Genomic DNA, 13,700 nt, shown 5'->3' with positions numbered 1-13,700 from the left:
AATTCAAGGATGTGTTGTCATAGGTGTCAAAGAATAATATGACTATCACTACAGGTACAGTAATGGTGTGGGACAAAGTAAGAATGTTTAATGTACAGTAGCTGAAACAACTATCTGTGCAGGTGGGGGTCGATATATACCAAAATTTATCGTCCATGTTCTCATATTGTTTCCCACAAAGTATGCACAGATACGGAAGTTGTTTTAGCTACTGTACATCGGCTGTGGTGTTCAAAGGGTTTTTATTGGGGTATTCTGCTGCAATCCTGGAAGAGGTCTATAGGACTTGAGATCAGAAATTATTGCTTTTTGCACAGCACTGAGCCTATAAGAAACAGCATAGAGATGTTACAAAGTGCTTTATAAAAACATCTTAAAAGGTAGCATATGTTTTAGGAAAATCTAGAAGACAGTACTGTATATGTAAATGAAACATCTGCAAGACAGTAAAAAACAAGACATTTTACTAGGTCATTTGTGCTAAAGGGATCTCTAAGACAGTGAAAGACAAGAAACCAGGAATGTAAAACAAGTGACAAGTAGCATATTTATGATCATTGAGAATATAGAAGCTATTCTTTTAGAAGAAGAACAGCTTCAAAAATAACACTCACTGCACCGACCGCTAATCTTAGAAGTTTAAACTTGGGGATGAACTCGTCCTTTTCCAACTGTGGCTGGACTCCATCTACAAATCCTTCACGCAGATATTCCCAAGACTTCCAAACAGACCCAGAACAGACAATCTGAAGTCCATCCTCTGCAGCAAATAAATCCTGTGGGATAAAAACAACAATTATGAGAATAGGAAGGAGGACTAAGGTTTGGAAGACCTGAATTATAAATTGGCTGACTTAAATAACCCTGCTACTCTTTTTGTAGAAACTCCGAGAGATAATTTTCTGTTCCAACATGTTAAAGACCCGACCCATTACAGAGGGGAGCAAACACCCAAACCACTGGACCTCATCATAAAAAATGAGGAGGGTATGGTTGCCAAACTGAAACATCTAGTCCCAGTTGGCACCAGCCACCATGTAATGTTGTCCTTCAGATTTAACTGTTACTTAGTTCACGACAAAACCAGGCCAAGGTGCAAATATTACAAGGGAAATTACGATGGGATGAGGGGTATCCACTGGCCTGACCCCCTTAGGCATAAGAAATCAGACACTATGCTGAGTATCATAACTAGTAAAGTGAACCATTTGATCGAGAAATATATACCCAAGACCAAACCCAGCGCTGTCGACAAAGTTAAGAAAACCCAGAAATTCAAGGTGTGGGTTAAGTCAAACGATGAGCAGGAGAGGAGGATGTATGCAAGAGCCAGGAATCAAGCAAAGTTAGAGTGTAGAAGGGCTGGAAAGGAGTTCCAGAGGCAGGTTGCAAGTGAGGTTAAGTCAAGCCCAATGGCGCTTTACCGCTATGCCAAAATCGAAATTAAAAACGCGAGTAGGAGTATCGGACCTGAGGCTTGAAGATGGTAGTTACGCAGATTCTGTTCAGGACAAAGCTGAGGCATTGAACAGTTTCTTTACTTGGTGTTCAAATGAGAGGATGCGGTCAATCTTCTTGCGTTTGAGGACAGGCGGTTCGACACAGCACTGATCCACATTGTGTTCACAGAAGAGGTTATAAGAAATAAACTGTCAAAGCTAAAGATTCATAAGAGTCCCAGCCCTGACATGATGCATCCCAGTGCTAAGAGAGTTGTGCAACGAGCTTGCTGAGCCCCTGAAGATCATGTTCTGCAAATGTCTGGATAAGCAAAAGGTCCCAAGTAATTGGAATATGACTTATGCAAGTCCTATCTTCAAGAAGGGTAATCGGCACTCCACGAATAACTACAGTATAGACCGGAGAGCCTGACCAGCATAGTATGCAAAGTATTTGAAGGCATTATAAGAAATACCATGATGAAACATCTACTACGAAACAACCTTGTAAAGTATTGCCAACACTGTTTTATGCCGGGGCGATTCTGCTTAAAACAATTACTCAAGGTACTGGATATTTGGACTAAAATTCTGGAACAGGGTGGTAATATCGACAATATATATCTAGATTTTGCCAAGGCTTTCAAAAGCGTACCCCATGAAAGGCTGAAAATTAAACTGGATGGGTACAGGATTCGGGGAAATGTCCTAGCGTGGATCGGAGACTTTCTCCATGACTGCAAGAAGTGTATGGTGATTAAAGGCACGAAATCATCATGTGTACCCATCACAAGCAGGGTACCACAGGGCAGTGTACTGGGCCCGCTGTTTGTTTGCTTTATAAATGACACGCCTGACGCTGTTCATTCCTCCATACAAATGTTTCGGATGACACCAAGTTATTTGGGGAAATTAAGAACCAACCAGACTGTGAAAAGCTGCAGAAGGATCTCTGTGAGCTTCAAGAAAGGTCGAAGAAATGGCTGCTAAGATTCAATGTCGTGAAGTGTAAGAGGCTGCACCTGGGACAAACCAACGGTAAGGAGGCGTTTCATATGTCCCAACGGGACGAAGAAACTGCATTAATTGAGACAATGTGAAAAGGACCTAGGTGTGTATGTTGACAATGAGCTGAAGTTCTTGGTCTATTGCGAGAAGGTAAATCAGGCAACTAAATTATTAGGTCTTATAAGATGGTCGTTCAGATATCTAGACGGTCCTTTCCTCGTAACGATCTTCAAGAGTGAAGTGTTTCCCCGTCTGGAGTACTGTACTGTCACCCCATCTGGTCCCCGAGATATGCTAGGGACTGTCAGTTGATTGAAAATGTCCAAAGGAGGGCCACCAGACTGGTGCCTGCACTACGGCACCTCAGCTACCCTGAGAGATTAGAGCGCCTGAAATTGCCTAGCTTATACTACCGATTGGCAAGGGTAGACCTAATTGAGGTGTATAAGCATCTCAAAGGGCACTACTCAATCGAGTGCCCTTATCTTGAGCTGACGGACGCTCGCCCCACACAGGGTCACAGCTCAAGGTTGAAGCCGCAAGCCCAGAAAACTGAGGGGTAAATTTTTCTGAATGAGAGTTGTGAACTCTTGGAACAATCTGCCAGAGAGTGTTGTGATGGCACCGAGTGGGAGCTCTTTCAAGACCAGACTTGACAAGCACTGGAGCAGGTTCAGATACATTCAGAAGCCAGTACATGCCCAGTACTTGCCAACAGTGCGTAACAGAGACGTGACTGATCGCCCAAGCGGCTAACGAGCCGATCAGTGGTGAAGACGATAAAAGTACTGTACTGTACAAGTAAAAGTCTTTCATGTGATGGTACAAATAGATCAAACTGCAAAATATAAATAAAAAACTAGAAGTGTAACTTAAGTAAAAAAAATAAAACATGGTGCTAGCTTAACCCCACTGCAGTTCATAAACATTCACCTTCTAGCCCTTAACTTTCAATTTTAACTTACAACTTACATCACTATTGTGTAACATTACTTACCGGGTGCATATTTCTGGAGAGAGCAGATATGTGACGACCCAGAGCAAATCCACCATCATAAAGAATGCGTCCACACATGGGATCACCTTGAGCTGCTCCTTCACTTATTTTGGCAGCTAGGCTTGCAAATTTGGCTTTTTCAAAAGTTGTGTAAACATGCTGCAGCATTCCAAACCTGCCGTAAAGTGATGGGTTAGATTTTTAACATTCCATAGTTTGTAGCAAATAATAATAATAATAATAATAATAAAAAGTGGTTCCAAATAAACAGTTCTTTACAACAAATCTAAAACTTCCTACTGTAAGAGCCCTATACATACTGTACACACTATGGTAAGAGGAAATGACTAAAGTAATGTATTCTACTACAGCAGGGCTGGCCAAACAGCTGCTTGTGAGCTATTTATGTGGCTCTTTGACACCTGATGTGTGACTCACGAAAATATAAGTAACATTCAACGTGAATATAGATATTTAAGGATTTAAATCCCAACCTTAATGCTAGGTTTATGTCGGTTCTTCATCAGTGCCGAGGGGAGACCGAGGGATTAAAGATTTCAGGTCAGCAGGGATTAAGGAAGAAGGTTCAAGGCACTGAGATCACAGAAAGGGAGAGTACAGTAAATATATTTGAGTGGGCAGGGGGGATTCGAGGTCACAGGTAGCTTAACGAGCCTGTGCCCAGCATCACATGTACAGACATGGTTGGTACACTCAGGATACAAGTTGTGTTTTACTGTCCATAAAAATAAGTTGCTTTAAAAAAAAAAAAAAATAGCACTAAAAGAAACAACTTGTGGTGTTGACATTAAAAATGTGCTTGATAGAGCCTTAACAAATCCTCATTTTCCACCGGATAAACTTGTCAATTTTGCAAAGGGTGGAGTATCTACAATGGTGGGAAAAAATGCAGGACTAATTGCATTCATGAAAAGTGATCCTAACTTTCCTGGGTTTCTCCCTAATCATGACATTATTCATCATGAATGCCTTGCAGCCAAGTATGAAAATGTAATGAAAATTGTCCTTGAAATTGTTAATTTCATCAAACTCAAATGAGAAAACCCACCGCTACAATCAAGTTATGGAAGCAAGTTCCAGAAACAAAATATTCTGAACTCAAGACAAGAAAACTAGTGCGCAATTCATCTCAATTTTCTGCATGACATACTGTTAGTGAATAACTGTACTCCACATTGATGTTTGTAAAGACATACAGACGGAATTTCAAAGACTGACGGCCAAGATGGAGACCCACAAGACCTCTAGTACCGTAGCAGTAAACAGCCTGATAACTAAAACAATATCTTGTAATATTATATAATGTTATAATAAAACTGTCTTTCTGTAAGGTGGTATTGTAGTGGAGGCCTCCCCTACAAACGCCGTGTGTCGCTGACTGGCCGACCCCCAGCGAATCTGCTGGCGTATCCCTTGTGGTCAAGGTCAGGTAATCAGCGACGCCAAACAAAGCGGGGGGCCTTCCATCAAGCCACGCCTACCGCGGTTATCTAAGACCTCACCTGGCCTTCATCGCCCTCTTTCTACTTACCGCCACCAACAAGCAACATCCCTCAACAGCTCCATACATACGCTCCCTCAAAGCTCCTCGCCCTACAGGAACTCTGAGCAAGCTTCGCCCGACTTAGTATCTCTTTAACACTGTGCTGTGCAACAATATATACAGTATACGAGAAACACTGATTTTCTATTTCTACCTCAATCCTGAGTGTTGGATATATTTCATGTACGTACGTTGTGAGGCCAAGTAAGAGGCCCTGACAACCTGCCACGACAGTATGCTACAGTATCTGAATAAAATATATCCAATTTTATTAGTCGTTTCTTTTTTACAGATACAGCACTCTTTTCTGTTTAGGCCAAATATTTACCAGACAAATAAAAATGCTTATGTCTTGCAGTTGTCAAACATGAGATCATCATACAGTATGTGGCTCTTAGGTTAATCAAGTCTGGCCACTCCTATACTAGAGTAAAAAAAAATATTAGAAGGTTAATACAGTATTTACTACACTACCTCAACTTTAGAATGGCCTAATTTGAATTCTACAATCCAGACTAAACTCATAAGACTCACCTATCCTTCAGGTCAAAGTGGCTGTAAACAATGTTTCGCAGCTTGGCAGTACAAAATGGTGGATCAATTAAGTTGTCATCTTCATCAAAGAGAATCTTAACAGCTCGGGCAGCAATCCAATAAGCTGGGGATTAATTTATAATTTACTTTTAGAAATTCTAAATTTCACAGAGCATCATCATGCAGTTTGAATATGCAAATATTCAAATAAACAGAGAATGTTCATTGGTCATTGTCAAAGGAAACTTCACTCAGAAATATAAGATTTTGTATATTCAAATCTGGAAGTTCTTGCTTACCTCCTCCTTCATCACCCAACATGTGTCCCCAGCCACCACAGCGGAAGGTCTTGCCATCCGGGTTGAGAAGAAGAGCGTTACTTCCAGTCCCACTGATCAACACAATTCCGCCTTACAAGTGAAGAGAAAATTTGTTTAATATGAAAGAGCTTTAATCGGCTATAATATGAACTTGATAGTTCTTATTATTTATGTTCAGTACAGCATAATGATTACTATTTTACATTTGGATTAATTTAGGTTTTATTATTATTAAACATAGAGGCAACTTACAGCAGGCAAACAACAAAGATTATTTCCATGTACACCCACTAAAAAATTATTCGGCACCCGTGTCATATTGTATCACGCCGAAAGGGTGACGAATAATTTTTTAGTGGGTGTACAGTACATACAGTCAGGCAACATGAACAACCTAAAGCAGTCTTCCGGGACCTTAAATTACTTGTTTCTTTTTAAAGTTCAGTAACATCAACTGAAAAGGCTTTGTACACAAATGCTAATGTGCAAATGGTGGATTCAATACCATTATGGCAGGCCGTGGCAATAGATCCCTGTGTGTCTGATGCAACAACAACATGTTTTGTCAAGTTAGGATACTGTTCCAGGATTTCCTTTTCCATCTGTCGGTTGGCCTCGTCCTCCTCACACCCACTCAAGCATAGACCCTGGAAGTGAGAAAAACAACTTACAACATATGAATACCTTTGTAGTTAGCAGATTTATTTTATAGTTTTCAGGTGTGTGATCTGTCAGCTCATAATTCTTATACACAGTGTGCTCTTGAAGATATTGACAGAAAATATAAGAACTGGAAAAAGAGAAGCCCCAACATATTTAGGGGGTGGTTTCCTATCTTACAAGAAACGCCCCCCCCCCCATGCTTTTAACTATTCAGTAGAGTAAATGAGTGGATGCGGTGCTCGCCTCCTGTCCTAAATATCGGTGGTTTGTGCCCGGAGGAACCCAATATTTCAGTTGTGAATAGGTACCTAATTTTACAGTTAGGCAAGTCATGGCAGTCAAGTGCAGTGCCAACCACAATGCCCAATGTACCTTGAAAAAAGGCTCAAGTCTTCAGTGTGCTGTATTTGCATTGCTATTAAAAGGCTTAAAGGATTATGGTATTGCACAGTTATTTACTTAATTTATTTAAAATACACTGTGAAAAATACAGTCAAGTACAGTATTATGTAAAACATAATGCAGTCTTTGCGATATGGTGTACAGGAAGACTGCCTAGCATCTCGTGTCAAAATTCTGACAGTGTGTTGTCTTTGCATCTCGTCTGTATTTCACATTTAGTAAACAAAAAATTACATTAATAAGCCCAGTTACATCACACATCCATTATCCGCTATCGGAGTACGACTTAAAATGGTGTAATCATCTAACTTAGGTCAATTAATTCTGGTTAAGTAAACACGTGTGATAAGATTGATGTTGGTGTGACAATCGGACTGAGTGAGTTCGCATTACACCAAAAATTTAATTTTTGTTGAAGGTTTTAATCCTCTACAATCTACATCTTGGGAGATTAAGAAACGAGGACGACAACTGTCTGATTTCAGGATTAACTGGATAGTAAAATAATGCTCAACTTACATTCAATCATCTAAAAATAACCGAACTAAGTACTTTTTATGTTTTCACCGAAAAATGATGAATAAGGAGATGGCATTTTAAATAAAGTACACAAAGTACCAATTGTACCTATATTCTCCCAAAACTTTAGAGAAATTGATCTTGTATTCTGTGTTTGAAGACCTTTGCTGTTCAAGTACATTAGTATATTATAACATATAATTAACTTTTCATCTATGAAGTTATGCCCAAGCTGTAAATCTTACTTATAGGTTGTACATTTTTGCCCTCCATGCACAAGATGTGGGCAGGGATTGTCATGAATCATTATACAGAATTTTGTTGTTTCCACCCGAGAACACAACCAGGTTTTTTGTTGTTCGTGTTATGATAGTTGTTGGTTCTACTGTCTTTCATGAGTTTCTTTAATTCTATTGTTTGATGATGATTATACAGTTGCCGACAAGAAAAAAAACTGTACTTTCCTCTCGACACGTCTGGTAGCACTATTGTACTCATACAGACATTCACATTGTGTCATAATGTTTCAGTCTCCTATCCTGTGTTCTATAAACTTTCCGATCAGTGGCGAAGAGGAAAAAAGTAACGAGCCGATGAGTGGTGAAGAGGATAAAAGTAAAAGACGGGGAAGCAACTCACTCTTGAAGATCGTGACGAGCGATCGCCCAAGCAGCTAACGAACCGATCAGTGGTGAAAATTTGGGACACGATAAGAATCGGCTTAAACACTCAGGGCAGCTCGTCCAAAGAGCAATTCCGAATGTCTAGTTAGGTTTCAGTAGCCTGACAAATGGATTCGTCAAACTCCATTAGCAGCTTGTACCTTCAGGTTACCATTTAGTAACTGTACTGCCACAACTCGGGAGGGTTGGTTGGCCTGGGCAAGATAAAAAAACAAATCCGCTTGATCTGTGGCGCCAAATTTGAATACTGAAGTGCGAGTGGTGGTTGTAAAGCTTCTTTTTCAAGGGAGAAGGCAACTTGCTTAACTAAAACTCAAAAGAGAGCACTAAGAGACATGATAAAAGAGCACAAAACTCTACTGACCTGTACTGCTTTTTCCTCTTGACGGAGAATATAAAATCACAGTACAGTACTGTATTGTATTTTTTCTATCGTTTTTTATGCTTTACTTTTTACTTACTTTTATCCCCTTCACCATTGATCGGCTCGTTAGCCACTTGGGTCATCGGTCACGTCTCTGCTACGCACTGTTGGCAAGTACTGTACTGGGTATGCACAGGCTCCTGAATTTATCTGAACCTGCTCCAGTGCTTGTCAAGTCTGGTCTAGAAAGAGCTCCCACTCGGTGCCATCACAACACTCAGATTATTTCAAGAGTTCACAACTCTCACTCCAAAAAATTTACCCCTCACACTTTTCTGGGCTTGCGGCTTCTTCATCCTTGAGCTGTGACACCTTGTGTGGCAAGCGTCCGCCAGCTCCAGGTAAAGGCACTCGACTGAGTAGTGCCCTTTGAGATGCCTATACACCTCAATTAGGTCTCCCCTTGCCCGTCTGTAGTATAAGCTACGCAAATTCAGGCGCTCCAATCTCTCAGGGTAGCTAAGGTGCCATAGTGCAGGCACCAGTCTGGTGGCCCTCCTTTGGACATTTTCAATCAACTGACAGTCTGGGGTGACTACTCCAGATGGGGAAGCACTTCACTTTTGAAGATCGTTACAAGGGACGGACCTTCTAGATATCTGAACGACCTTCTTACAAGACCTAATAATTTAGTTGCCCGATTTACCTTCTCGCAACGGCCAGAGAACTTCAGCTCATTGTCAACACACACACACACACCTAGTTCCTTCTCATTGTCTCAAATAGTGCAGTTTCTTCATCCTGTTGGGACATATGATACGCCTTCTTACCGTTGGTACGTCCCAGGTGCATCCTTTTACACTTTGTGACATTGAATCTTTGCAGCCATTTCTTCGACCATTCCTCACAAAGATCCTTCTACAGCTCTTCAGTCTGCTTGGTTCTTAATTTCCAAAAATATCTTGGCATCTCCACAAACATTTGTATGGAGGAATGTACATAGTCAGGCATGTCATTTATGAAGCAAACAAACAACATCGGGCCCAATACACTACCCAATGTATTCCTAAAACAAATGAAATCAGTTCACTAACAAAAAATCCTACTTAACTATACAGTAAATTATGACCCAACTACTGGAATTTAGCACCTATCACATTAAGAATTGAATGAAGTATAAACTTAGCACATTACCTTAAGGTATCATGGGTTTTGTATAGTGAGAAAGTGGTGTATGAATATAATTTTTGTATTTGTGAATATTGGCAGAGGAAATGCTCATGTAGTGTGCTACCTGTATGTACAATATTAAGAATCAAGACAAAATTGGCAGTATAGTACAGGTACAATACTGTAGAATTAATATGCCTGCCCCTTGCTTTATGAAATTATCAGGAATATTGCCAGTTAATTATATTACAGTATGTTATTTTAGTTTGCAAAATAAACATTATTTTGAATTAAGAACATTTTTACAGTACTCTAAAGTATTATAATTTATTTATTGTTCAATGTTTTACTATATGATGAGCTATCAATTTAAATTTATCTTAGTAAGGTTGGGCTTAAAACTACTTAGTAATTCTTCCATCAAAATTGTAATTCTTGGTCTTTTTAAATAAAATTCAAGTATAATTTAGTGTTTTGTCTTTTCCTGCTTAATATATATTGGTCATTTTTCATGGTTTCGCATTTGTATTTAAATTTTATATTTTTATGGCTTCATAAATCAGTAGTGTCTTATCATTAATCAATTATGACCATTTTCTTACCCGGATTATAAGTACCCGGTAAGGTTTGAACACTTCCTCTAAAAAATATTTTATGTAACCTCCCCTTACCTAACACTGGTAGTACCTACTGTAAGCACAACCAGAATAATGACACAAACAGTGATATATACCGGTAGTAAGAAAACAAAAATAATTCAAGGTAATTATCAGCATCGGTCTCACTTGTAAACTATTACCACAACAATCTACCAAATACATTTTGTATCATCTTGGATCTTTCCTATATAATATTTTGGAGAACTGGAAGTGACATTACATCTATCTATCACAAAAATGTGTGTTCTTTATCAGACTCATCACGTTAAACTCGAATTATAACATTCGAGTTTAAGGTGATGAGTCTGATTAACCTTTAAACGCTCAGAAGTCATAATGCGTCAGACTTCCTGGTACAGTAAGTTTAATGACATGTTCGAGGCTATAGAACATACAGTGCTCATTATTACCCAAGGCTCGTTAACCACCCGACTAGTGCCAGCTGCGCCTAACGCCCGATAACATTCCACGACTGTATCAGTAACTAATGCGCTTAGATTGACGGCAGCCAATTAAAAAAATCAAGATACGCGTTCAGGTTCACGGTCAAGGCTGTGATAAGCGCAGGCCCCTCTCTCACCACTGCCATTCATATTTCCGTTTTTTTTTTTTTGCCGTATTTTTTTCCTCCTTTCTTCATCCCCCTCCCACCGTCCCACGTTTTCTCATGTGATCCAGAATCTATTGAAGAGAAGTGGTACTGGAGCTGACTAGTGATCCAGAAACCTGCAACTCTAACTTATATTAAATATTAATATGCTCTGGTTATTTTGCATAAACTAATCCTAGTCTAATGAACAAAACTTAGTATATGTACGAATTCTATATCAAACAACAAATTCATTAAACACCTCTCCAACACAACACACTGCTAGTTACCATTCTCAAGTACACATTCTTTTCTTTCTTTTTGTATTTTTAATATATTTTCAAGTAGTATTATCAATGAATTTTTCAAGTGGTGTCATCAGGCGATACTCCAAGATGGCAATGGACGGAAAAACCAGCTTTTATTATCTGACCTTCAAATTATCCAACGATGTTAAAATCCATTAGTTAAGAAAACTATAGGCTACTCGCTCCTGGGTGTACAAATACAGACACACACTCAAAATGACAACATGACTCCTACAAGATGACAGAAAATAAATACTAGAAGTTTACTAGGCTTCAATTCCAGCCCTGGTTTAAGCTTCTGGTCGGCTTTCTGCACATGCATATCAAGTTCTTGAACATCAATGAGACTTCTTACGACATTCCTTACGGCAGTGTCCAACGATATATTGTATGGATGTTTTCTTGGAAAAGAGATTGTGCTGTAATATTACGTAGCTTCCGTAAGCTAATAAAAGGCAATGAAAGTAATAAATTATGAATACAAAACAATGGAATCATCCAGTCTTCCCTAAAACAACCCTTACCCATTCATTTAACATCATTCTTCGGACATTAACAGCAACGTCCCTTTATATACTGAACTACAACTCTGACATACTAAGACAGTATCACCAGTCAACACATACCGTACATAAACATGACCAAAATTGTTGTCACTAAAGCTGGTTAATACTGTAACATGCCGCCAAGAAGCTTCAACTCGTAACAACACTGAAAATACAGATTATCGAACTCTGAACGGGATCTTAAACTATAATCCATTGAAGATGATGACCACCCCCCCCCCCGTCCACCACTGATCTCGCCTGATTACAAACCCAAATGTTTAAGTTACTATTAGGGTGCTTAATTATCAGGTGAAATAAGGGCGAAGGAGGGGGAAGGGGTCCTAATCTCCACGAAATCCCTTGATTACAATCCTCTGCTGTTTATTTAAGTTATCATACTGTATACACAATGGCTGATGCTACACACGCTGTTAGTGACGGGGGAGCAGTATACGTGCCGGCTGAGGCGTATATAACACAGTATCTGATGTAACATCCCATGACGCCATAGCTAAAATATTAAGACGAGGTTAACTTTCATCTGATTACCTCGAACTAACACTTAATATACAACCACTCGGAGGCTCGTTAGCTACCCTAGGTCTAATTAACTTGCTGTTTTTGTATACCTAAACTGTATAGGTAACTGTACAATGTTTACATACCTGCAGTCTATGTACAAGTAATCGTGTGTACTGGCTAGTTTGTTAATTGAAGTAGAGGTGTGGCAGTAGGTAAGACACGTGAGAAAAAAAAAAGATAAAACACGAAACTGAAGAACTGTGGAAATATAAACTAGGAAAAGATGACTAGGAAATGAAGAACGCAGAAACGACAAACCAGGAAAAGAAGAACATGTTTCTTTACTTCATGTATGCATTTTATATGAAGAAAGGTTTGAAAATTAATGTTATAATAATAGGTAATAATAATGTGACAATGGTGCAGGTATAGTAAAATAAGAAAAGCGATAATAAAATAATAGAAATACCGGTAATAATAACAGCAATAATAATGATAAAATGATATTATAAGATTTAATGAATGAATGACACGACAAAAGAGAATGAATAAGAATATAACTATCAAAAGCTTGCAGAATGTAGGTTAAAATGCATACTTTATTATACAGTATTAATAATGTCATCAGCGTTGCAAAGGCACGTCACAGTTTGAGTGCGACGAAGGCCAAGGAATTAGTACTGACATTGATTTTGTTTGTGTTTATGCAGAGTGTGAACTTACGTTATAATGTGAGAGTTGTGGTGATGGTAGACGACAAGCCAACATTAAGTTACTACTTCGAGTCATGTACACCACTAGAAAGTCACCTTATAAAACTTTAACATGTGTGTGGGGAGTTGACACCGCTTATCAAATGCCTCCCTTATCAGAGTTGGGAAATATCACCTCACTCATTTCCTCTGCACTCTACTGCGACCTTATTTCCATTACTGTTACTAATTACTACTGCTACACCAGAAATTGCTACTACTGTTATTACTACTGCCATTAGGTACAGTCTCGTTCAAGATTGTCCAAGCACTGCTGGAGACAGCTGGCAACTCAAGGCCGTTTGTTTACTATAGTACGTAGTAAAAATTATGAATGAATGTAAAAGGTTATTGGTGATTGGTTACTTAGTTCCCCGTTGCTTAATTAATGGTTGGGTTTTGTGGTTTCGTATTATATTATATTACGTACTATAGTAAACAAACGGCCTTGAGTTGCCAGCTGTCTCCAGCAGTGTTCGAAGAATCTTGAACGAAACTGCACATTCCCACATAACCAGTTATCCTATTTAGGACAATAAAGTTATACCAGCATCAATATGTTTTTGCGGCATAAGTACCGTTTGTCAAAGTGATCCCATGGATAATAGGAGCATAAAAATCTCTAACAAAGCAACAAATGCTTGATGAGCCCAACAATC

The 13,700-nt window shown here is 39.1% G+C and overlaps 1 protein-coding gene across 2 annotated transcripts in view; it reads right to left on the bottom strand.

Moving 5' to 3' along the window:
• Positions 1-13,700, bottom strand: part of LOC121878429 (N-acetyl-D-glucosamine kinase-like) — a 58,717-nt gene that overhangs the window by 8,487 nt on the left and 36,530 nt on the right. Inside the window, exons 4-8 of one of the 2 annotated variants that reach the window (XM_042384663.1) lie at positions 6,368-6,509; positions 5,842-5,952; positions 5,543-5,666; positions 3,445-3,619; positions 615-776 (exon numbers count right to left, since the gene is read on the bottom strand). In XM_042384663.1, coding sequence (XP_042240597.1) covers positions 615-776; positions 3,445-3,619; positions 5,543-5,666; positions 5,842-5,952; positions 6,368-6,509 — 714 coding nt within the window. The remainder of the gene's footprint in view (positions 1-614; positions 777-3,444; positions 3,620-5,542; positions 5,667-5,841; positions 5,953-6,367; positions 6,510-13,700) is intronic. The other variant, XM_042384664.1, reaches the window with a different exon arrangement.

Source organism: Homarus americanus, unplaced genomic scaffold (genome assembly GCF_018991925.1).
Source record: "Homarus americanus isolate GMGI-L3 unplaced genomic scaffold, GMGI_Hamer_2.0 scaffold41027, whole genome shotgun sequence".
Classification (NCBI taxonomy): Eukaryota; Metazoa; Arthropoda; class Malacostraca; order Decapoda; family Nephropidae; genus Homarus; species Homarus americanus.
This window is presented reverse-complemented; position numbering and strand designations above follow the sequence as displayed.